The sequence below is a fragment of the Elgaria multicarinata genome, chromosome 14 (genome assembly GCF_023053635.1).
Source record: "Elgaria multicarinata webbii isolate HBS135686 ecotype San Diego chromosome 14, rElgMul1.1.pri, whole genome shotgun sequence".
NCBI lineage: Eukaryota > Metazoa > Chordata > Lepidosauria > Squamata > Anguidae > Elgaria > Elgaria multicarinata.
This window is the reverse complement of record NC_086184.1, coordinates 9089141-9113991: the sequence shown is the minus strand read 5'-3', so window position 1 is coordinate 9113991 and position 24851 is coordinate 9089141. Positions and strand designations below refer to the sequence as shown.

Genomic DNA, 24851 nt, shown 5'->3' with positions numbered 1-24851 from the left:
TGTGGGAGTGATGAACTTGCCATGTGCTTCATGCCAGATTGGGTGGGAAGGTGTTTTATTTTCTCTTGAGCTGTGGGTGTTTTAAATGGCTCCAGGTTCAAAGGCAGTATGCCATCGAATGCTAGTTGTTGTGATGGGATGGAGGAAGAGGACTATTTAGGCCCTTCTTGTGGGCTTCTTGGTTGGCCACTGTGAGAATCAGGGCACTCGACTCAGTGGACCTCTGGCCTGATCCAGCAGGGCTGCTTTTTTGTGTGTCAGCAGGGATATTTTGGGTGGTGTGGAGGCTGTTAGGATGGTATGGGACAGCTCCCTCATCACACACACCCTAACCAGATTTTGTGTTGCTTTTCTGGTGGTGGTGGTGGTGGTATTGGATGCAGTTGGCTGCCTGCTCCAGTGGTTGGCAAATCTCGTGTTCAGGTTGATCCATCCTGTCCCAGAGCTGAAAGTTCCACATGCATTTTATACAACCTTGCATACTCTTTAGTGCAGGGCTGGGCAACTTGTCATCCTCCAGATGTTTTGGCCTACTGCTCTCATCAGCCCTAGCCAACATAGCGAATGGTTGAAGGCATCATGGGAGTTGTAGACTAAAGCATCTGGAAGGCCACAAGTTGCACACCCCTTCCTTAGTGTGTTATACTACATTTCCCCTGAGTCACATTCCTGGCAAATTGGCAGCTCCTAGTCCATAAAATGTATTCACTATCCACCAGAGAAGTGGTCTTCAACTTGTCAAGACCCACCTGGAACAACAATCTGTAACACAAAACACTTTCAAGAGCCCATGCACTTGCGTGATGGGGGTCATGTATCCCATGCACTGGGGTGAAGCACATGCATCTGGAACCAGAATGGAATATTAAAGAAAAGCTGTGTTAAGGTGTACTGTTTTTCTGCATGCTTAAGTTGTCAGCCAGAAGCAATCAGAAGAGCTAGTCCCAGGCTGGTACCTCCCACAGCAATTCACTTCACACCTTCTGCTCCCTGGCCTGTCTGCCTGCCTCACTGCCTACCTGGTGTTGCAATGTTATGTATATAGTGGAGGAGACTATCCTGTGGATCCTCTGCCTGGACCTGAAGCACTTTGCATTGTCACCACGTCCCTTCTTCACTCATGACTCTGATTCAAGGGCAGCAATCTAAAGCTGCAGCTTTAGAACAGTGAGTGCGAGGAGGCCTCTGCACATGTGCAGCCTGCAGTCAAGGCTTCCACAGGATGAAAGAAGAGTGAAACTGGACAGAATGCAGCTGAGGCTCAGTTTCAAAGTATATATGCAGAGAGCCATCTTAGCCAAGATGTGGTCACTGACTGATGCTCCTTTTCTCCTGAGCATGCACTAGTCTTTCAGGACAATAAGAGTAGGAGAAATTGCTCACCAGCAACATGTGCTTGATTTTCAAGTTAGGAAGGGAGGAGCCTCTCCTCATTAAGCAAAACCACAGTGGCAGCACTACCATGACCCACCTGAGGTTGGGCCAAGAGTGACTTGGGAGTTCCGATGCACCTGTTTGAATACCAGTGCATTAGAACATGCAGACTCTGGGAATCATTGTTGTATTGAATAGGTAGATGAAAGGAGAAAAGGCATACTTGTTGACTGGAAAGTTGGAATAAATACAAGTTGATTTCAGGTAGGAAAAGGCAGTAGGAGATAGCTTAGTGCTGTATTGCTAGATAGCATGTAGGCTTGGGACTAACTCCCAGAGAGATGGGGGATGATAACAGAGACTTGCAGTTAGGTCTGTAGAAGTTAGAGGTAACTTCTCAGCAGAAATTAAGGTAGTAGGTATGAGGGATCAGCCAACTCTGCTCATTCAGAGTACGAGAAGTGTGGTGCTGGAATTGCTACAGAACTCTAGATGATGTTGTGTAAGAAGGTGAATTCATTATAGGTTTAGTATTAATGTCTGTGTCCTGTAATTGTGATTTAATTCTTTTTTTCCTTCATTGTGTCTATGACTTCATAAGATTGGTTCCTCATTATTTGTACAGATAGTGAAATACAGTAGTTAATTGAATACTACATGGCATCCCTGAACTGAGATTTGAATCCAGTGAACAACCTAAACAGATAAAAGGTAAGAGTACACGAGATGAAAGTGTCATAGCAGGATACAAAATGTTTGCAAGATAAGAACATCAGATCAGACCAAAGGCCTGTCTAGTCCAGTATTCTTTTTCCACGGTGGTCAACCAGATACCTATGGGAAGCCCACAAGTAAGACATGAACAGAATACCATTCTCCTACTCATGTTCCCAGCATCCGGTATAGATACTGGAGGTTATATATAGCCATCATGTCCAGTAATCATTGATAGTTGTATCCGCCATTAATTTGCAATTTGATAAAGGTCTCTTCTATAGGAAAAAAGATGGGGATGAGCGGCACAATGTGTAGCATACACATATCCAAAAGACCGTACTCTCCCATACGAGCCTGCTCGTACTCTGAGATCTTCTGGGGAGGCCTTTCTCTCAGTCCCACCAACATCCCAGGCACGCCTGATGGATATGCGGGAGAGGGCCTTCTCGGTGGCTGCTCCAAGGCTCTGGAACTCCCCAGGGAGGCTAGACTGGCTCCCTCTGTGCTACAGTTTTGGAGGCAGGCAAAAATGTTTTGTTTCAGCAGGTTTTTGGAACTGTACTGGACCTAGACAGAGATTCTAGGCAGCCTTGCTTGCATGCTGGAGACTGTAGAATTTGAAAGGGTTTGGATTATGTGTGGTTTTCCAGTGGTAATGTGTAGTGGAAGTATTTGGGTGGAAATATTTGGCTGATACCTTATTGAAAAGATAAGGTTTGAAAAGATAGGTGGATATTGTGCACCCCACTGTCCTTTGAAGTTGTAATGTTTATTCATTTGAAATTGACATGCTTCATGTATGCTCATATTCCATGATCAAAGTATGAATATGGTAGCTTGAACATTAAACAGGTCCAAAAATATTGGAAAAGTATTTTGGAAGTACATAGCCATCAAAATTCTGGACAATTATGTTTATCTCTTTCCTATGTGTGTTCTTATATTGTTGCTTTGGTGCTCCATCTGTTGTCTCATGACTTCTTCCTCATCATTTTAGCTTATATGGTTTACAGACAGCTGTAAGCATGGATATTACTGACACTATTTATTGACTTACTGGCACAATTTTTTTTAAGTCAAGGTGAGGGGAACCTTTATTGGTCTACGAGCCATATTGCCCCTTGAACTAATCCGGTGGGCCAGATGACACCCACCTCTGAGTCTTTCCCCCAACATTATCTGTCCCCACCAATTCTTCCTTGCTCCATGCATAGAGAGGCACAGAGCACCGTGCCTCTCTGCATGAAGAGAGGGACTTCACATTTGCAGGAGCTGTTCCTGCTGAGTCCAGCAGTTTGAGGGTTGAGGGCAGAGGATGCCCAAGTTGCCGCAGGCCACATGGGGAACCTGTGCAGGCTAGAGGTTCTCCATTCCTGCTTTACATGGTAGACAACATCTTTAAATATGATTACAGTACCAGAAATAATATCCGTCCCAGGTATATCCATATGACTTCTTATTCCCAAAGAAGGACTTGAACAGTCCTAGTCATCAAGTATTTGATTTTAGTGTTCCTTTGTGGTTGCTTCCAGTATTATCCACAGCAGTGCTGACATTCTTTTTCATTTTGGATATAAGTACAGCAATGATCCTTCTCGTGATATTTTTAGTGAATGAAAACTCACATTGTCAGAACCCCTAATTAGCACTTAGTTTGTGGCTACTGGCCAGTTGTATTGGTTTATTGTTTTTGCAAACATATCCTAATATGTATGTGTTTCAAATACATATTGCATAATGTTATATAACACTTAGAATAGAGTGGGAAGTTAGACAATCTTTAATTTTTTGGGAATAATTTAAATGTTACCTTATTTATTTTTTAATATTTTTACTGCCTTCAGTTATTTTATACAAAATTGTTCAAGAGAATGTCTTATTGCCGTTATAAATATAAAAGTGGGACTGTGCATCCCTATTCCATAAGAATAGTACTCCTATCCAGGAATGGAGCCTGGAGTAAGAGCCTTGTAGTATTGTTCAGGTTCCTCAGTGGTCATGGTAGTGGGTGGATTTTCAGGAAGGGAAAAAGGACCATTGTGAACTGTAAGTTAAACCTCAGCACTTTATAACTATATGTGGGGTGGGTAGGTGTTAGGATTCTGGAGCATATAAAAGCTGTTCTTTTTCCTTTCCTTTTTCCTGAAGTCTACGGTACACAGCAGCTGAGATAGAGAATATTAGGGTGTCTGTTGAGGGTGGGGGAATCAGAGAGCAGGGGGAGAGAAGATATTGGCAGAGGCTTCAGCAGGCCAATGTATTTTCCCCCCTGCTCTCTGATTCCCCCTTCCCTCAACAGGAAGGAAGGAAAGGAACCTCTCATGCAAGCACTTGAGTCATTGCTGACTCCTAGAGGGACGCCTGCTTTTGCTGGGGTGGTTTGCCATTGCCTTCCCCAGTCGGTTACCTTTCCCCCAGCTAGCTGGGTACTCATTTTACCGACCTCGGAAGGATGGAAGGCTGAGTCGACCTGAGCCGGCTGCCTGAGAACCAGCTTCTGCTGGGATCGAACTCAGGCCGTGGGGAGAGTTTTGGCTGCAGTAACTGCTGCTTACCACTCTGTGTATTGCAGACTTAACTGATACACTCACACGTTGCCTGATTTCTGGTTTCTTTAGCCCCCTTTTTATTTTTCCTAGTGCAGAAGAAGCTCCCATAGAAAACAATGATGAAATCCAGGATTTCTGCATAGATATGACTGGGCAGCAGTATGTGTCCATCTACAAACAGGCAAAAGGCAAGACTTTAATCTTGGAAGTTCTAACTCCAGATAATAGGATGACTTACTCTAGTATTTCTAATCTCTATAGAAGGGTTGAGCCACTTGTGGCCCTCCACTTATTTAGCGTACAACCACCATCATCCCTCACCATTGGCTATACTGGCTAGGACTGATGAGTGCTGTAGGCCAAACCATCTGGAGGGCTACAAGTTGCCCACCTCTGCTCTGTAAGCTGTATATGCTGCTTCTGATGCTGGAGGTAGCATAGCCATCATGATTGGGAGCTATTGATATCCTTATCGATTGATGATAATATTCATCTAAGGGAGCAGTCTTACTATTGAAAAATTAGCTTGTGTGTATAATTTATATTTTACCTGTATAAAATTAAAGGTCTTATAAATTAAAGGTCTTGTATGTCATCCATCTACTTAACAAGCTGCCTTATATTGCCATCCTAAGCTTGTTTACACAGAAGCAAATTCCATTAAAGTTCATTGTGGCTTAGGATCGCAGTCTTAGTGAATGTGCCCTTTGAAGTATGGATTCTTATTAATAAAACATTTGTATAGTGCATTGAAATGTTTTTTCATTACTTTTCCTTTCCCTGTTTGTTATGAAATACTTCTGTTTGTTCTAATAGATCTCTTCGTTTTAGTTTTAGTTTTTTTAAAACAACAACAACCTTGGATTTGTTCATGTGGAAATAATCTCACTCTCTTGGGAGTTGGATATTCTTTTTTTCCTCCCAAAGTCTTAAGTAATAGGAGTTTAGGTATGAGGAATCTGAGTGATTTTTTATTTTATTTTTCAATTTGCCAACTGCAGGATAACTTGCTTTTGAGATCAAAGCTTAAAGGACTTAGTATGTAGAATCTGCCTTTTTTTTTTGTAACAGTGTCTTGATTTTTCATGTCATTTCTGTTGTAATGTTTTAATGCTAGTACACATTGCTAATACACAGTTCATGAGTACCTAGCGAGATACTCACTAGATAGAAATATTATGAGCTGTTGGCAACTTTTACTTAACATTCTTCCTTTGACCTAGAATATTAGTTAGCAGCTCATTTAGCTTTTCATTTAGCTAAATTTGCATATTGAAGAACCAGCACATGATTACAAATGTAAGTTATAAATGAGTGACGCGACAAATGAATGCATATCCTATTCAACTTATAAACCTTTACATTTGGGTGTGTCATACATTCATCATGCTGATTTTATAGCCAGTATATTTTCAGCATGGAATATAAGAGTTGTAATAGCTATTAAAGGTGTCTAGTTCAGAAATATTAGAAACTGAAGATTTTCAGATGACCCCAACAAAATTGGGAGGCAACATACATAAGGCATACGGCAAAGGTATAAAATGGGCTGAAGGCTTAAAGAGATGCTTAGGGACGCTCACAACTTTTCACCAACTTTTCTCCTATTGCAAGGGTGGGCACTTTGAGGCCTTCCAGATGTTTTGTCTTATAGCTCCAGCCAGGATATCCAATGATGAGGGATCGTGAGTTGTAGGCAAAAACATCTGTAGGGTCACAAGTTGCCCACCTCTAAGCTAGTAGTTAACTTCTCAAAGTAAACATTAGAACATATGAAGAGCTTGCTGGATCAAACCAAAGTTCTGTCTAATCCAGCATTCTGTTTCCCAGTTGCCAACCAGATTCCTATGGGGACTCCATCACAGGCCATGAATATAATAGCACCCTCTAGTTTGTGTTCCTGAGCAATTATACAGAGGCATGGTGTCTCTGATACTGGAGGAAATATAAAGCCATCATGACTAGTAGTCATTGATAGCCTTAGTCGCCATGAATTTGTCTAATACCCTTTTACACCTGTCCAAGTTAGTGGCATCACTACATATTGTGGTAACAAATTCCATAGTTATGAGTTGTGTGAAGTAGTACTTCCTTTTATATGTTCTGAAACTCCCACCATTCAGCTTCATTGGATGATCTTGGTTTTTAGTATTATGAAAGAAGCAGAATAACATCTTCCTATCCACTTTCTCCATAACATGGATAATTTAGAATTCAACCCTGATGTGTCTTACTTTCACATCTTGACAGTCTTTACCTGCATGGTTGCTGTCCCTCACCCACATTGCTGGCTTCTGGTCCTGACCAGGTATGAGCATTCTCCACTGTCTGTGCTATTACCATCCAACTCCTACTTTCCATATTACTTTGCTTAACCTCAAAAATCCTTTCACGTTGTAAAGCATCTCCAGTCGAAGATTCTCTGCTGGATAGGTTTCCTTTTTCACTTGGCTACTGTTACCGATTCCACAGCTATTCCTTCTTGTTTGCTTATGCTGCCAAATAGTAAATTCCACCCACTTTGACACCTGGATTGCTAATTTAAATGGATTTGGAGAGGTGTGATTTTGAAGCAAGGAGTAGTACCCATTGGTAAGTTGGTCCCTCTGCCCTACTAAAAAGTACACTTTCCTACTTCTTCTGCTAGCTCTGTAATTTATATGAAGTATCACAGAGTTGCAAGTATTAATACAGTATTAATGCCACAGTGCCGGAAACAGTTACTTCAGAGACTGTCACACTGAGCGGAGAGCAAGTGGAGCAGAGGCAAGAAGTAGTTCCAGTTTACTCCAGCCTACTTGCCCTTTTGCTCACCCACATGCAGAGCCCACACCTTTGTCTTTGACAAATTGAGAGTAAGTGCCCCCAGAATATTTCAAGAAAATGGCAGACACAATATAACATTTTTTTTTGCATTCTGAGGGACCAGGGAATGTAGGTTAAATTAAATTATCACTTTAAGGGTCTGCATAATAGTAGAAGAGAAGTGTTGTTGAAAAGCAGTTTAAGGAACGTTAAGAGATTTCTTTGCTAGAGCAAAAGAGGCTGAGAAATAGGTTAATTTTTTTGCCTTTATCACCCTAGGAAAAGTTGGAGTAGAAAAAAAGGAAAATTTCTTTACTATTTATCTGGCACAATATGTGCACCCTTGATGGGATATTATTATATGTGCATTTGATGCATGAATAATCATCAATAAGAGGTTTTGTTTGGAAACTAATCTGTATGATTGGGTACTTGTGAAAGGGGCCATAACCCATCAGTAGAGCCCATACTTTACTAGCAGAATTCTTGGCATCTCTAGCTAAAGAATCTTGGTCGCAGTGCTAGGGCGGTTTCTAAAGGGCTAATATATGTTAAGAAAAGCATTATCAGGTCAGATCATTGGTCAGTTTGTTTCTAGTCATAGAAATTTTCTTTTATTCTTTTAGGTTATGGTTCTAATAGTATAAGATACAAGTAAGATATTCTATCTCCACTGACCATTCTTGACAGACTAATGTTGGGGAATCAGCTCTTACTTACCTTTTAACCATTGAGGTTCCTTTCTTCAATTATTATTTTTTAATTAAAGATATTGTATAAAGTTCAGTAATTTGGCAGTGTCAGTTTCACAGGTCAGTTGTTTTCACTTTGGGAATAGAAAGAACCTTTTTTATTTATCAACAATTGTTACTGATTTACAAAGGCTGTTTTAAAATGAGTCAGACTTTTGGTCCATTTAGGGTGCAATCCTATTCATGCTTCCCCATGCTGGCTGGGGAGTGCTGGGAGTTGTAAGACTTTTTTCTGTCTAAATGTTTGTAGGATTGCACCCTTAGCTATTGCTGCCTACTTTATGTTTATAATTTAGCACACTATAGTGTTTTATTATTAGCTATTTATTTATTTGCCCATAGCCGAAGCTCTCTGGGCGGTTTACAAAGATTAAAACATGGAACATTAAAAACAAATATACAAAATTTAAAACCATAAAAACAGATTACACACAATATCTTTCTATTCTGGGTCAATTAAAAATTCAACATATGCTGCTAAATGCCTAGGGGAAGAGAAAAGTCTTGACCAGGCGCCGAAAAGATAATAATGTTAACTCCTGCCCCCCCCCCCTTGTAACACCAAGTGGAACTCATCTTAATTTTATCTTGAAACTTTGAGATATACATCACAGCATAGTTAAATTCAAGGAAGAATTGGATATCAGAATTTTTCTTACTGTTTGATTATATCTTGCATTTTAAAACAACTTGCAAAAAGAAACCTTGCAAAAATTGGTTAGCGAAATCATCATCATAAATATAACCCGAAACCATTAAACTTAAAACTGCAGCCTGCATATAGAAGTATCTAGTTACTATTAATTAAAAGCCTGAACAAATAATAAAAACAATATTGGCTTGGTGCCTAAAAGTCATTAAAGAAGAAACCAGTTGATCAGTTTTATTATTTTCCTGTTTTAAGAAGTGTGTTTAAAAAAATGTAGTTTATTTTATCATCTCCAGGTCCAAAATCAACATTTAAATCTTTGCTTGCTAGATAACTCTTCTCAGACTCTTAAATGATCTTCTAAAAATAGATAAGCCTGTGAAAAGAAAGAGCCATGTTGGATCAGACCAAAGAACTATTTTGTTCCCTCAGTCGCCAGCCAGATGCATATGGGAAGCCCACAAGCAGGACATGAGTGAAGAACAACCTTCCATGTGTTCCCCAGCCACTGCCATTCAGCGGCATACCACCTCTGATACTGGAGGTGAAAGACCTACCCCCATAAATTTGTTTAATTCTCTTTTAAAGCTGTCCAAGTTAGTGGCAATTGCTAGATCTTCAGTTAGCAAATTCCATTGTTTAACTATGTGCTGTATGAAAAAGTACTTCCTTTTATCTGTCCTGAATCTCCCACCATTAGCTTATGGGTAGCCAATATCATGAAGATTACCAGAGAAATATGGATCATAGTATAAACAGCAGTGAAAATTGCTGGTCTTATTTTTTTTAAGCCTGATTTATTTGGTGTGTGTGTTTGAAAGCGTATTGATACAAAATTACCTGGATAGCAAGTCGTGCACTTTGCATACATTATATTCTCTGACAGGTGTATCTTAAAAAAAATATTGATGAAGATACCAGCACCCATTAGCTTGTTTTGTATCCGAAACTAGTTATGTGATGGCTCTGTCCTAACCTTAATGTATCTTTTCTTTTCTTACTCCTGCTGACAATATTGCTACAGGGAAGTATTTTTGATTGACAGCAATGTGACAAGAGTGCATCCGACATAAGGCAACCAGTTGTTGTACCAAATGGTAAGTTTTCTGTTAAGATGATTGTTCTGAAGCTATAATGTGTTTATCTGTCATCTTAGAATAATTGATGTAAGATGCCTAAAGGCACAATCCTATGTATGTTTAGAGAGAAATAAAGGCCTATAACTTCCAGCATTCCCTAACCAACAATGCCTTTTTTCTATCTAAACATGTATAGGATTGCACCCTTAATTACTGAGAAGACTTATTTGTCTTTGGGTCCCTCCAAGCATTGACCTAATAGTGTCTCACAACAGCAGAGGCTTGTAGGAATTGGGCAGATTTTTAACAGTTTATCTCTGACAAAACATAGAGATACTTTATATGAAATATACACATATATACGTTAGTTTTGTTTGTGAACCTTGCTGATGAAAATGATTGCTCTTACTTGATGACTGAAAGAGTCCCTGGTACACATCCTGAGATATTCCCCTCTAACTTCTGAAAATGATCTGATGGAGACAGAAACAGAAAGTCTGGAGAACATAACAAATTCCTACTGTACAGGGCCTTGCTGAACTGGGTTACGCTTGTCTCCTAAGTTTGCAGTCCTATGTGATCTGCCCTGGTACTCTTAAGCCTCCGAACTTGGAGGCTTACGAGTATCCTATACAGAGTGAGAGGCATGTTTTCACTCATCTAGCAGAGGCTTTGGGGAGGGGGAAAGAAGAAGCCTGGGGCAGCCATAGGTTTTGTCATATGACTGCTGCCCCAGTCTCCTCCCCTCCCCGACCCCAGGAACACCCCTTTCCCCCATTTCTGCACTCTTTTTCCCGAGCTCAGAGAGGTAATTGGTGTGTTTCTCTCCACGCCAGCTATGAGGAGGAGGGGGTGGGGAGTGTTGCTTTCTGGCTCTAGCATCAGAACCCTGTCTCTGACCTCATAGCCAGGAAATGGAACAATCCTATGACCTCCAGATGTTGTCTAGAGACATAGGATTAATCTCTATTATAAGCAAAGCTAGGGCTTAAAAGAAAGGGTGGATCTAGAGAAGTTTGAGTGTTAACCTGGTCTCACAGTGGGGCTTTCAACTTCCCTCTTGCCCAATGTAGCCACCTGTAACTGCTGAGAATCTTCTCTTGAGGGTTGGGAGAACCCTTTGAGACTGTACCGGGGTGGGGGAAGGCTGGGGAGTGGAATCTGCAGAATTGTGAGATGGGCAGCGTGCATGAACACAAGGCACTTTTGGATCTCATCCAATACGTTCAGAACTGAAATGTGAAAAGCTACGCTGCAAGAATAGCCGCGGTAGCTGCGCAGAGAAAACTTTGAGAAAGATACTTTAAAGACCTAGTGCAGATAACTCTCTGTACTTTTGCTTGGATTCTCCTCCCCACCTCACAACATACACATCCCTTTTCAGCATTAACTATGGTGTAGCAATATGTTGTAGTGGGGTATTGCATATGCTATACTTAGCATGGTACCAGTTTCAAATCCTGGTTTTAAAGCTTTTATGTGAGGAAGACGAAGTGCACAAACCCCAAGGGCATTCTCAATCTCATAACCCTTCCTGATTTTTTTTAAAAATACAAATCTTGGTTAAGTCTGCTCAAGTATAGATTTTTTAAGAAGCACATTTGCCTTGTTTAATTAAGATTGTTTTAGGTATTTTCTAGGGTTATTTAAGATTTGCAGTGACAGCACATGTGCTCTGAATGAGACTGAAATATAGCTGTTCTACCAATGCCATATGATAGAACATGATGATATACACTAGTACAAATATTTTGGATCGGAGTGTCATTTCGCTGACAGTTACACTTTATACTTGCAGAAATGTGTGATGTCTAGTTTGGGTATCCGGATTTTTTTTTTCTTTTAGACTCTGACATAATTCATATAGCATTCCTGAGCAAATGCATGGTATTTGAAAGCAATTAAAGGCAAAATTGTGTAGTAGGCAATTATTTTGAGAATTGGTGGTTTGTCTCCAAAACTATAATTTGTCTTTCAGATACCTAAAGCTAATGAACTATCTATCAGGGACCAACTATTTCCCAGGATTATGTAAAACATTTGCAACGGGAATGTGCTATATATTGATGGGTAAGAATGCTCCTTTTGCTTGGTTGTGTCTATTCATCAAATGTAATATCAAATTCTAATTTATCTTACCACTAAGTATTTTATACAATTTTGTCTAATTTTATGTGCATCTGCCATATAACTTTGTTGTCTAAATTTGGGTGGATTCAAATTATCAATTTTCTACCATGTGATTGACTTATAATCACTGCATATAAGATTCCATGGAACGGGGTAATCAGTGTTCCTGACCCCTTCACTTTTCTTCAGAGAAATCATGCTTTTTGCTTTGCTAGAGTAGGAGTTGATGTCGTATCTGATCCCTACATGGAGTGTAGTTCACCTAGGATTCCTGCAAGGAGTGAACTAAACAACTTGTGGATAATGTCTTTTTAAAACTATGTTCTTCAATAGTGTGGCCAGGATTTTAAAAACCCAGTGCATATGCTCGGGCAGTTTTTTTTACATTTTTACACACTTCTCAATTTTTTCCTTCTAAATGCAGCTCTTCACACTGCATCAGAGGCTATTCCAGGGGGTACCCAATTGTCCACAAGGGCTGCAGTGAAAAAGAGTGGCCTCTGAACTCCACTGAGCTTCCAGAAATTCCACCCTGAGCTCATTGGAGTTCCACCTGAAGTAATGCCATTGATTTCAATCAAATTTTAATTTAACTTAAGAAGTCCAGGATTATAACATGTACTTTTATAGGCTGAAATGTAAAGCAGCTTGAAATTCTAGGGAAGAGTACTGGACTAGATGACATTGATATATTTTTTGTTGTTGGATTTTATGGATTAGTTTGTTGAACACGTAGATTAGTTTGTTGGACATGATTTAATCTTTTGAGTGAAGTGTCCAATCTGGACCTGTTGTATAAATACTTGTGACTTGGGGATTTTAATGTTCATAGTGAACTACTGTTAACATTGATCTATATTGCTAGGAGCGCTTTTGTTCTTCCACATTTTTGCAACCAGGAGTTGTATTACTTTCAGGCAATAATAAATCTGTATTGATAGTAGGATCACAAGATTCAAATTTGGTGAAATTGGAAGCAGCCCAATTTGACTGTAGAATGAATCAGAATTTTTCTTTGGAAATCTGAAACTTCATGCCTCCCCATTGACTAGCTATGCAAATCAATAACAGCTAAAATTTTGTTTGAAAAAAGCAACCATAGTTGTAGCATTTTTTGAGGGAATGAAGCCTGCCATATAAGTGCAGGAGTATTTGTGCAAGAGCAACCTGTTCAGTTTGGTGTTTTTTTTTCCAAAAAGGGATTTACTTCCTCCTCCACACCCTCAGGAATGTTATGGGGCAATCTGTGTGATAAATGACAAATATCATAGGGTTGACCTAAGGAAGAAAAAGATTTAGAACTGTAGGTTAAGGGGTTTTGTGCTAGATACCTTTAAAGTTAGGGTGTGTGCCAAAAGAGATTAGCTTTCTTCCACTGTGTTTTTCTATAGAAATTGTATACTCCAGAGTAGAAAAGCTGCACAATTTCTAATGGATTTAGGAGGATTTAGAGAGGCGTGGTTGAATGAAAAGTCGTTTTAGGATTTTGTTTCTTTTTTGTTTTCTGCTCAGTGATAGAACCAAAGTCACAGAAACTTTTAAGTACTTCCTTGTTAATGGAGTGGATGGATGGCTCTTTATGAAAATATATATGGAAGTGTACACTGTAGAGGCTGTGGACGCTGTGTAGTGCAAGGAAAACCTTTAAAGTGTGGGTTTTTTAAAAAAAACAAATGGATACCATTTTCCACTTTTATAGGCAATTTGCTGTGTTCATTCTGTAACTGTGTTACACATATACAAACACACATACACACAGTGTTAGAGTAGTGCACAATGAAACCCTAGCTCATCACTGGGTTTTACCTTAAAACAAGATAGTTCTTCACACATCCCAGCTATGCTCCTGCACGGAATGCAGTAAAAGCTCAGGAGCTGCCTCTGATATGTTCCTTCTAGAGCCTTTCTGAAAGCATTATGTTTGGAAATAAAAAGGAGCGCTCTCGTAAAGTGTTCTCCTAGATGAAAGCTAGAGCTATCAATCACAGAATTACAACCCCCCCCCCCCGATGTTTTCCTTGTTTGGAGAGTTTTGGGGGAAATGTATCAATTGTTGAAGACAACTGGGTGCTCCCAGATGTAGAGCCCCTGGTGCTAACATTCAAAAGGCATTTTGCAGCTATTCCAACTTTTTATCCTTAACAGATTTTTTGTGGGGTGATAAGAAAAAAGACTAAAGAAGAGGTAGGAAAACATAGGAGGACTATAAATGGAAGATGTTGTCATCTTGATCTTCCATAAAATGCTGTGAATGAGGCAGGGCCATTGCATAGTAAAAGTATTGTCTAGAAGAACCCGCTGTCTGTATCTCTGCATCCCCCCCAGATTGCTCACAAAGCCGTAGAAGGACCCAGATCCACTTCAAAGCAATTCAGAGGATCTTTGGAATAATGTCTAATCTGCTTAATTCAGTTTGGGATTTAGCCAAATCCAATGCACATCCCTAACTGATATACAATAGGTGTAGTAGGCAACTGGCTTGCTATGTGTTAAGAGATGCAACTTCCATTGGAACAATTTCTGGAGGGGTAGTCAGACTGTTGCAGCAAAAACATCATCTTGTGGCACCTTAAAGACTAGCAAGGTTATTTTGCCATGATTTTTCATGGATTAAAGTCCACTTCATCAGATGCATAAAGTGTTGTCCGGTTGACAGGTAGACAGAAAAAAATTCAAAAACTGACCTCAGATGGAAATGAAATGCCAAAACAAACAAACCAGTCTTTCAGTTATGTTTTTCGTTTAAATGTATACAAAGTAAGTGAGGTAACAGTTCAAAAAGGCAGTAGCTTCTGTTGGCTTGATGTTCCTAGATTGACTTGCACTTGCTGATCAGATATAAATTACTTTCTTTTTTTACATATGGTTAACTGAAATGTCTTGAATGATAGTACTGAAGTCAAGGGCCATTCGCTGAGAACTGTATAATGGACACATTAACATCGTATCTACTTAACATGGAAACGTTTCCTCAAAAATGTTGAGTTACATTTTAACTGATTACACATACTTGGAATGCAAGTGGATGAACATGCTAAGTTTTCAAGATATATGTATAAATCTGCTTGAAACTTCAGCAACTTGGTAGGGATTAAACTATAATTAAAAAGCCCACTCATATTAAGAGCAAACCAGAGTTGTAACTTTGACAAGTGAAACCACAGCATTGTAAAAAGCAAATATTGATCTACATTATCTTTTAGTTTCAGTTCATTACAAATAAATTCCATTTTTCCAGATAATGGTTTTAGTCCCTCTGACAAAATTTCCATCTCCGTGTCTGGGTGTAGGCCAAAACCCCCAACAAATTTCTGAAAGGCTGGCATCTTAAAGCATGAACCTTTTGAGTTAGGATTGGTGTTGCATTATTATACGACGTACTGAGCCCATGGGATACGGCAGGTTACAAATCTAAATGAAGCCACAAAGTATACTAAGGAAAAATCAACAGATAGTCATTGTATTTTATTAATTCAACTTACATTGCTTACATTTTTGTTGAAACCCGATGTAAGGCTACCAAATTGCTGCAATTTACAGCCCGTCTATTTTAGAGTGGTCCTGTTCAGATTAATGGAAGTACTCCAGAGTAATTTGTAGATTGCAGTCATTTAAAAAAAAAAACTTTTAGAAGCCCTTTATATGATAAGTGGCACTGCAGATTTCACAAAAATCACTGTCAACTTTTCTATGCTCCAAGAAACCAAGGTGAATAAAAATGATATTTCTAAAAACTTTTTAAAATTGTCATAAATATATTAAATCTCCTTTTAAAATATCTAAATACAATACAAATGTATCAGAATCTACACTTACAATCTCTTAAATTCTCTGTCAAACACATTGAGTTAATGGGTAGTATCCAGTAGGGGCCTGTGTGCACACAGCCAGCCTAGCTAGCCCAGGTCCAGACACAACCACAATATAGTGCTTCCAGGGGCAAGCCCTGACATGAATGAAAATGCTAGTTTCTGGATTTTTGTTTGCATTGGGGCTACCCCCCAGAAATGCTATGGATGTGGCCCCGGTGTGTGGACCTGGCTTCAGCGGGGCTGGCTATTCACAGTCTGGAGCCCAGTGAGGCTGTTGGCACATGCACGCCCCTAATGGATACTACGTTAAGTCTGCTTTGTGTAAAAGAATCAACGGGGCAAAACACTAAAGTCATGTATTACAAATATGACTCCATTGGTCATTAACTGAATGTATTATTATGCAGACTGTGAATACTTATTGCTTTTTCAACCACAGAGTAGAGACACTTATTTTCCACGTCATGGAACAATTACCAGCCTATGCTTCTGAAATGTTCTGGGCATTGAATCTTCAAATAAGTGATCTTGCTTAGTGTCCTTACATGCGAACATTTACAGCCAAATAGAAATGCTTAATTTCTAATCAGATATAAATGCTGTAGTGCAGAAAGCATGAGGGCTGCATAACCAAAGATTTTGGATTATATTCCTGAATAGTTAAGTGTGTGTGTGTGTGCGCGTGCCAGTATCAGTCTATATCTATTTATTTGCGTGTACATACACACACATGCATACGCATGCATCTACATATATCTATATTTGTATATTGGTGTATGTGTGTTTGTGAGTATATAAATATCAATTATTATTATAGCAACCAGGTAATATGCATGCTTGTTCAGGAAATATATCATTTAGAAAGTTGGAAGCTTGATTTAAATCACTTTGATTTAAATCAATCCACCCTTCTATATTTAAGTATCATGTGATAGGAGATAAAAATGGAGTATGGTTGATGATGGGGGTGATTAAAAAGATATTCCATACATTAATACTTTAAAGTAACTGCTTAATTGCTTTTTTCCTTCTTGCCTAGGATATTTTAAACACTTCAAGACATTATTTCTTCAAAAGTGCTAGTGGATGTCAACATGGCTTAGATAAGTTGTTAACCACTGCAAATTGTCAGTTGCTGTGTGCTGCCTAGAGGCTAGCTGACTCCATTTGGAGTAGTGTCAAAGTAGCACAGATATATCAAGATGACAGATCCTATGATGGACTTTTTCGATGATGCCAACCTCTTTAGTGATACCTTAGAAGGTTTGTCAGATGATGCCTTTGTACAAACTGGACCAGTTTCACTCGTTGATGAATTGAACTTGGGTGCAGAGTTTGAGCCTCTTCACATCGACTCATTAAACCATGTGCAAGAAACACAAACTCAACAAAAGATGAATGAATTTGAACAACTAAATCAGTATGATTCACTGAAACTTCAAGTAAATCAATCCTTCAGCAGTCCAGCTGAAAATGTTTTATCACCGCACTCTGAGTTCAATTGCTCTCCCATTCATCCCCAAAGCCAAACCAATGGGATGTTTCCTGACGTGGCAGATGGAAGCCCAATGTGGGGACACCAAACTTCTAGCAGTGTTTCTAATCAGAATGGGTCCCCTTTTCACCATGGACGTTCACAGCCTATGCAGCAAAATAAAAGCTTTGTAGCACACCATGATTTTGCCTTATTTCAGGCCAGCGAACAGCACCATCCGTGTGCCTCATTGCAGTCACAGCAAAACAGAAATGGCATTACTACAGGAGAAGACACTCATAATCAGTCGGAAAACTTCAAAGAGGTTAATACATCAGTTCCGCATAGAAACAGTGTTCCTCATCCATCTCAAGCTGCTAATTTATCAAACTCACAACAGTCTATATCTGTTCAGTCATTTTCTCAGACTGCAAGTGACTCACCCCACTTTTGTGGGAATCAAGAAGGAAACTTTGATGGACATTCTCCTACTATAACACCATGCTCTGTTGTTAATGCACAGTTTTCTCCTCCTTTTTCCTACTCTAATAACCACATCTCTCCTACCAATCTTCTGCAATCTTCTACGGCTCTTTCAGTTAGTCAACAAACTTATCCTCTGTCTGATTTTCCTGGGAGCGACACCTTTGCACCACGAAGAGGGACCAAACAGGAAAATGCAGATAACATCCTTAATTCAAGTACATCTTTGAATTCAAATAATTTCCATATATTGCATTCAGCACATCCTCAGGGCAACTTCAGTAGTTCAAAACTATCTGTGGTGAACTTTTCTACTCCTGTTGGCTCTGGTCCTCAGTTGAGCCATTTCAGTGATCCTACAGAAGGCAATGGTTTTTCTTCTTTGGATGAGAACTTGCTTCATCAAGTTGAGTCTCAAGCTGAATCATTTACAGGACTTGATCCTGAAGCTCTCCTTCAAGAAGATCTCCTTCCCCAGTTCGATGAATCTGCATTTGTTCAGGACAGCTCAAGTAATGAGTTAGAACATCAGCTAGAACATCATGTTGTACCACAAGTAACACAGTCCTCTCAACTTGCTCGGACTCAATCTCAAAATTGCAATCATCCCTGGTATCCTTCTGGTTCTAATCAACGTTTGCAAGAGCGAAAGCGTATAAATGCTCAAGGGCAGGTATGTAATGCTTTTCTGGGAGGATTTTACTATTCTACAAATAGTTCATTCTTTAGTTTGCCATTACTCAAAAGTAATGAGTAGGTCAACCAATTTAAGGGCAAAAAGTTATATTTCCTTTGTGAGAAGAACCCCCAGCCTAAAGTGTGTTTGTGTGTGTGTGTGTGTGTCTGAGAGCGAAAGCGAGAGAGAGATTATTTATTTATTTATTTATTTATATAGGGGAAAGGGTTAGGGAGAGTTTGGATAACTTTTTAGCTATTTGAGATGGAATATGTAATACTCAGCACTATAAATCCAACTCTAAATATTTCACCATGTCCATTTGAAAAACAAACAGCAATTTTCTGTATTCTGCAAAAATTGAACACACATTTTTAGTTTGATCTGTGTGACTTGGCAGACTGCTGTTTGTATTTGTGCTTTCAGTTCTACCAACTGTTGAGTTTTCTGGTGTAAACTGGAAGAAAAAAAACATACATCAAAAAATATTGAGAGTTATTTATTTATTTATTTCATTTATATACCATCCCATAGCCGTAGCTCTCTGGGCGGTTTACAAAAGTTAAAAAGTTAAGCTTTAGTATGCTGACTTAAGTATTAGAATTTCCTTATTTCATATGTGTTGAAGTTATAAAGCACCTTCAAGGGTTTTATAACAACCTTTAGGTATTTTAGCTATACATTATTATTATTATTATTATTATTATTATTATTATTATTATTATATTTATATTTATTTGTATCCCGCCTTTTGCCCAGCAACCTTGCTGTCATGAAGTCTTTATTTAGAGCTATCTGTCGTAAACAGTTGAAATAGTTCAGTGTCTTAATCAAAATACATAAAACAAATGCAACAAAAGTCAGTAATACTTTTGATGGAAATGCTGGCTTCCTGATTATCCATTTTTCTCATTGTCTTTAGCATTTTAATACATTTTGCTGAATAGCTAATATTTTCAGAACAGTTTGGTGTAAGTTGTAATTTATTTCTATTGACTGTCAATCATGTTTACAATTTCGGCATAAACTTTCTGTTAAAAAAGGAGTCCTTTTTGCACTTTTTATATGAACCGTTAATAGATTGTCTTAGTTTACAGCTTGGATATATTTATTCTTTATATAAAACGTGACTATTTTCTATTGAGCTACTGTATAGAATCCCTTTTCTTGAAATATGAAGCAGGAAATCTTGGTCCTAGGAGGATGTTCATCTTTTTCTGAGACAGCAGGTGTAGATGGTAAGCAATACTCCCAATTGCTTAACAGTGGTTAACTGCACAGCAGTTAGATTTGGCAGGGGGGACTCTGTGCTCTTGAATCATGAAGTCTTTAAGGTTGCAATGATTAATATGTAAGTGTCTAATATGAAAGATGAGTGAATGTCTGAAAGCCTGCACAAGAAAATATTTTATAAGATCTGAAGTTGTATGTATGCACTAATTACCAATGCTGACTATCCAAATCTTCTATTTAAATCCATGATTAAAGGGGTTGTAGCAGCTTAAGTCCTTAAAAGTTTTCCTGCCTGCTTATTCCCATCTATGTTGGTTATTGATAGCCTGAAAGGGATAAAAGTTAACTCTTATTTATCTACTTACTTACCTTTCAAGTTTTATATGCCCCAATAACACATGTTCTCTGGATGTCTTACAGTAAAGTTAAAGCAATTACATACAAAAAAAAATACTAATCATAAAATCAAATGCAGCATAAAATCTGCAGCAGAGGATAAAATAATGCAACAAATCTTATAGGAACACTAGGACAAATTTTAAAACTATAAAAAAATTCAAAAGCTATATAAAATTTCACCTGGTGCTGAAAGTATTGCAGTGTGGACTCCAGGTGAGCCTATTTCAGTGCCCCCACTGAAAATCCCTCTTCTCCCATAGCCACCCACCTTATTTGGCAAAGAACCCAGAAAAGGGCCTCAGAATATTATATCTTCCAAAAGCAAGTCTTACCTCTCACTGGTGACCAGGTGAATTGTTACCTTTGTCACAAAGGTGTCTTTTAGTAATTCTACCTGTTAACGTAGGAAGGAAACAGGAACAGTTTCCCCAGAGAAAGCTTTAGAATGTATATAGATTGTTTGTCACTGTATGTGACACATGCAAAGGTGGTGACAGTGCTATTGCTTGAAATGCTACTGTCTTGATCCTGCTAGAGACTCGATTTCAATGTGTTATAAAAACCTGATGAAACATTAAACAAGATGTGTTACATATGTGGAAGCATCTATGAACACTATAAAGTGGCATGCATGTGGAAATGAGACGTTATGAAGAAAGTTGATGGGAGCTATGATGGTTAATAGGTGTCTCTTAACATTCTGAATCACGAACAATATTTTAAAATCTATAGTTTTTTAAAGCCAACATTTAGATACAGCTTGCCAAACTAAATAATTCCTTTTTCTTGTTAGTGTCAGTGCTAAATATATAAGGAAATCAGTGACATTTTAGCTTGTCCTCTTTTATTATTGAGAGTAATAATAATAATTTGCCCAATACTAGGTCTCAAGGCGGCCTTACAAAATTTAAAACATATACATTTTAAAACCTATAAAAAGAAATAATTTCATGGCACCATGTACTTTTGCCATTTTTAAAAACAGTGATGCTTTACATTTCAGCAGGCACAATTTAAATCCTGGATCTATAATAGTATGCACAAATTTAAAAGTAAACAGATGGCAATTCCCCCCCCCCCATTAATGTTCTTTTAAAACACTTCTGTTACATGGGCCATGGACTCCTTTCTAAAACGTAGTCTGTAGCATACAAGAAGTCAGCCGTTATTATTGCAAAAATGTTGATATGCATTTTTATTAATACAGAACTTCTGAAGTCCAAAGATAATCTCCAAGGCTTGTTTGTTGTATCTCCTGTCAATTCTTTGTTAGCAAAAAGCCTCTCTGTCCTGGATTTGCATGGAATGGCAGCCAGCAATGAAATATGATGCTAGCTGTTACTTGGTGTACTGTACTGTACTGCAGAGGCTTCCTAGCAGGCTGCCAAGAAACTAAGTAACAGAAAGCAGAGTTGTTAAAGGTAGCTTTCATGCTATTGGCCTCCTGTGTGCATACTTAAGACAGAGGACAAACAGGAAGTGGATTTCAGGAAGCTGTTGGGGAGGGGAGAGAAATAGGGTGGAATTTATAGATCACTGCAGTATATAATGTGCATGTGGTGAAATCAAACGCAGACTAAGCAGCTAGAAGTTACTAAACACTGCACTCAAATATTTTACAGAGTTTAAGATTTAAAATAATTGAAGAGTAATATCCTGAAACAGACAGATATAAAAGATATTCCAATATCTAGACAGATGTCTTATGGGATCAAATGTCATCAGGGCTGGGCAGGGGGGGGGCAGTGGGACCAGTTGGCATGGGCCTATGATTTTGAGGGGTCCTACTTCGAGTCCCCCTGGGCAAAGTTGCTTGATTTTTCTGTTGATGAATTTGCCCAAAGAAAAGCACGTAAAGCATTTCTGAATGTGAAGAAGTGATGTCTTATATACATCTTGAATAAAAGTGCTTGCCATTACCTTTTTAATAAATCATTCTGTATTTAGAACTGATTAAAAATACTTAATGAGCAGTTTGAAATGGGGCCTACATTTCCTATCTGGCTGGGGCCTATTACCAGCTTTGCCCGGCCCTGGATGCCATGATGGGAGCAAGTAGCAATGAACTCTGGGCTTATATTCTCGCCCCTCTGGTGTGGCTGCAGCTTTCTCTTCCATTTCTGATTAACTGCAGTTGTGCACAGTTGTGAAGTTGGCTTCTGTCAAATAAACGATTTTTAAGATTAATTGTAGTTTTTCAGGTTCGGATGAAATGACAAGCTGTAGTGATTCTGGGGGAGGGGAAAGGAAGGAAGTGCATGTGAACCCAAGGCTTAAAGCAGCTCACTCCCATAATGATAAACCATGGCTTATTTTGACATTCAAACCAATTCACAATCATCTGTCTGTTATTCAACAAAGTAGCACTGATTCTTGACTGGTTTGCCTGTTAACATTTTTTGAGTTGTTCGGGGGGTTTTTTACCTTGCATTGTGTGAAGGTCTAGAATGTATATATGACTTAATGTTTCCATATAACATTTCTTCCAAAATTAGTTGAAAGAGCCAATAAGAAAAAAAGCTATGGATGTGATCCTAAACACATTCAAGTAAATTCCATTATATTCAGTAGAAATTACTTCTACATATAATTACATATAATTAAGCTGCATATGTATGTAATTATACTGAAATGTACAGAGCAATCTGTGAAATATTAGAATTTCTTTGGAATAAGTGAAGTTAATCAAGATTTGCTATGATTATGTGATTTGGTCAGTTCAGATAGTGTTAAATCAGGGATGGGCAACTTGTGGCCTTCCAGATGTTTTGGTCTACAGCTAAGATCAGTCCACACCATTGGCTGTGCTGGCTAGGGCTGTTGGGAGTTGTAAGCCAAAACATCTGGTGGGCCACATGTTGCTCACCCCTGTGTTAAGTGAACTTGTGTAAAGGACACTATAAGCTTTGCAGAACACATTTTTTCATTCTTGAGACCTTTTAATTGAAATGCATTATGACTTCAATACTTCTATTGGATTCATAAATTGTCTGCACAACAGTTCATTCCTTTGCATTTGGTTGCTATACTATTCTATCTTTCATAGCACTAAATGAACTATGTCCACTCTTAGACATCTACCACCTTCATGATCTTATATTTGATGTAGATGATTTGTTGCTGTAAGATATTGTGAAGGTGCATTGTTTTTTGCTAATAAATACTGCCAAATTGGCTGAATTTTCTTCTAGGAAATCCATCCAGTGTAAGCAAGGGCATGATCGCCCTCACATAGTTATTCTGGTATGAGTGTGGTAGGGCTTTGATGAACACCGGGAGTTCTACATGATTGGAGGCTTTCACTTCCATATCCCGGTGATGCTCTGTCTATGTGAAATCCTTGCTAACACAAGGCTCTGTGTGGACAATGAAGCAATGGGTAGCTCTGGATTTGACAGTATCACTATTACACAAATATATCATGTATTAGTTTTGTTGTATACCTTCATTATGCTACTGCTTTAGTTTTAGATTGTGAACATATTCTGAGTAGTACATCATAGCAACTGTTCTTTAAATTTAGTTTTGGACATTCAGTATGTTATGTGGATAGGATCCACTACTTCTTAAAGCGAACAAAGTTAAATGAAAGTAAAGATAAATTGTAAATAGAGATAGAGATGAACTTCATTAATAATTAGTTAACTGGACAAAATGGGAAAACAATTTGGGCCTATAGGAACATAGGAAGATGCCTTATACTGAGTCAGACCTTCTGACAGTGTTGTCGACACTGACTGGCAGCGTCTCTCCAGGAGATCACAAATTGAGCCAATTATTCCACTAAAAGATAGCAAAATAGCTATCTTAAAAGCCAGCAGTGCCATCCCATCTCATTGCTCCCAGCTGTTGGACTTTGTGGGAAATTGACAGCTGGAGCAGAGCCTCTCTTCCATGAGAAATAAATAATAATGATCTTATAGTTAGGTGGGATTTTATGGGAGAAAACCTTGTGAAGGCATACCAAGTTTAAAAACCATTTTTTAAATTATAGTTAAATTATCTTTAAGTAGGTGTTATGTCTATGGCACCTCATCCCAGTTAAAAGATGGGCAGCTGCAGTTCTGGACACTTTTCAGGAACAACTCCATGGAAATTGCATTATGCTAGTCAATGATAGGGCTTACAAAAGTATTGACAATCATTGCAAATCTTTATTCTGCCTCATTCCACAGCCACCAGATTGTGGTCCAGATTTTGGTCGCCACTTGTAGATGTGGTGTAAAAGAATAATTGAGTTGCTTGTTGTTAGCATACTTCAAACTGATCCTTCAGATAAACCAATAACTTGCTTGAATACTACTGCTTCTGAATATGGAGGTATTAGTTAACTATCATTATGTAACCTGATACCTAGTCAAAACATGATGCAATTTATAATCCAAAACAGTGTATTGGGTGAAATTCAACATTACACTGGTAGAAGTGTATTTGTGTAAGGGACTTTCTCTCCACCCCACCCCACCCCCAACAAAAATCTGCTTTGGATAGTTCTACAACTTTCTGGATCAGATTTTGAAGGTGTGCATTAGGACAAGAATTATCCCCACCATTTGTGTTTACGGAAATAGTTTCATCAGCGGGAAAATTTAAGGATAGCATCTATTAAAACTATTAAAAATTGCATTACATTACAATTATCACTTAAAATCATACCACACACGAAGACACAATAGGACACTGATAAAAGATAATAGCATCAAGTCCACATTACTTAAT

General features: G+C 38.5%; 1 protein-coding gene across 6 annotated transcripts in view; it reads left to right on the top strand.

Moving 5' to 3' along the window:
- Positions 1-1998: 1998 nt before the first annotated feature.
- The window catches only part of CHD9 (chromodomain helicase DNA binding protein 9), a 71240-nt gene continuing 48387 nt past the window's right edge, over positions 1999-24851 (top strand). For 5 of the 6 annotated variants that reach the window (XM_063141273.1, XM_063141271.1, XM_063141274.1 and 2 more), the window contains exons 1-4: positions 1999-2085; positions 9871-9943; positions 11904-11995; positions 16907-18497. In XM_063141273.1, coding sequence (XP_062997343.1) covers positions 17070-18497 — 1428 coding nt within the window. In that variant the 5' untranslated portion in view covers positions 1999-2085; positions 9871-9943; positions 11904-11995; positions 16907-17069. The remainder of the gene's footprint in view (positions 2086-9870; positions 9944-11903; positions 11996-16906; positions 18498-24851) is intronic. The other variant, XM_063141279.1, reaches the window with a different exon arrangement.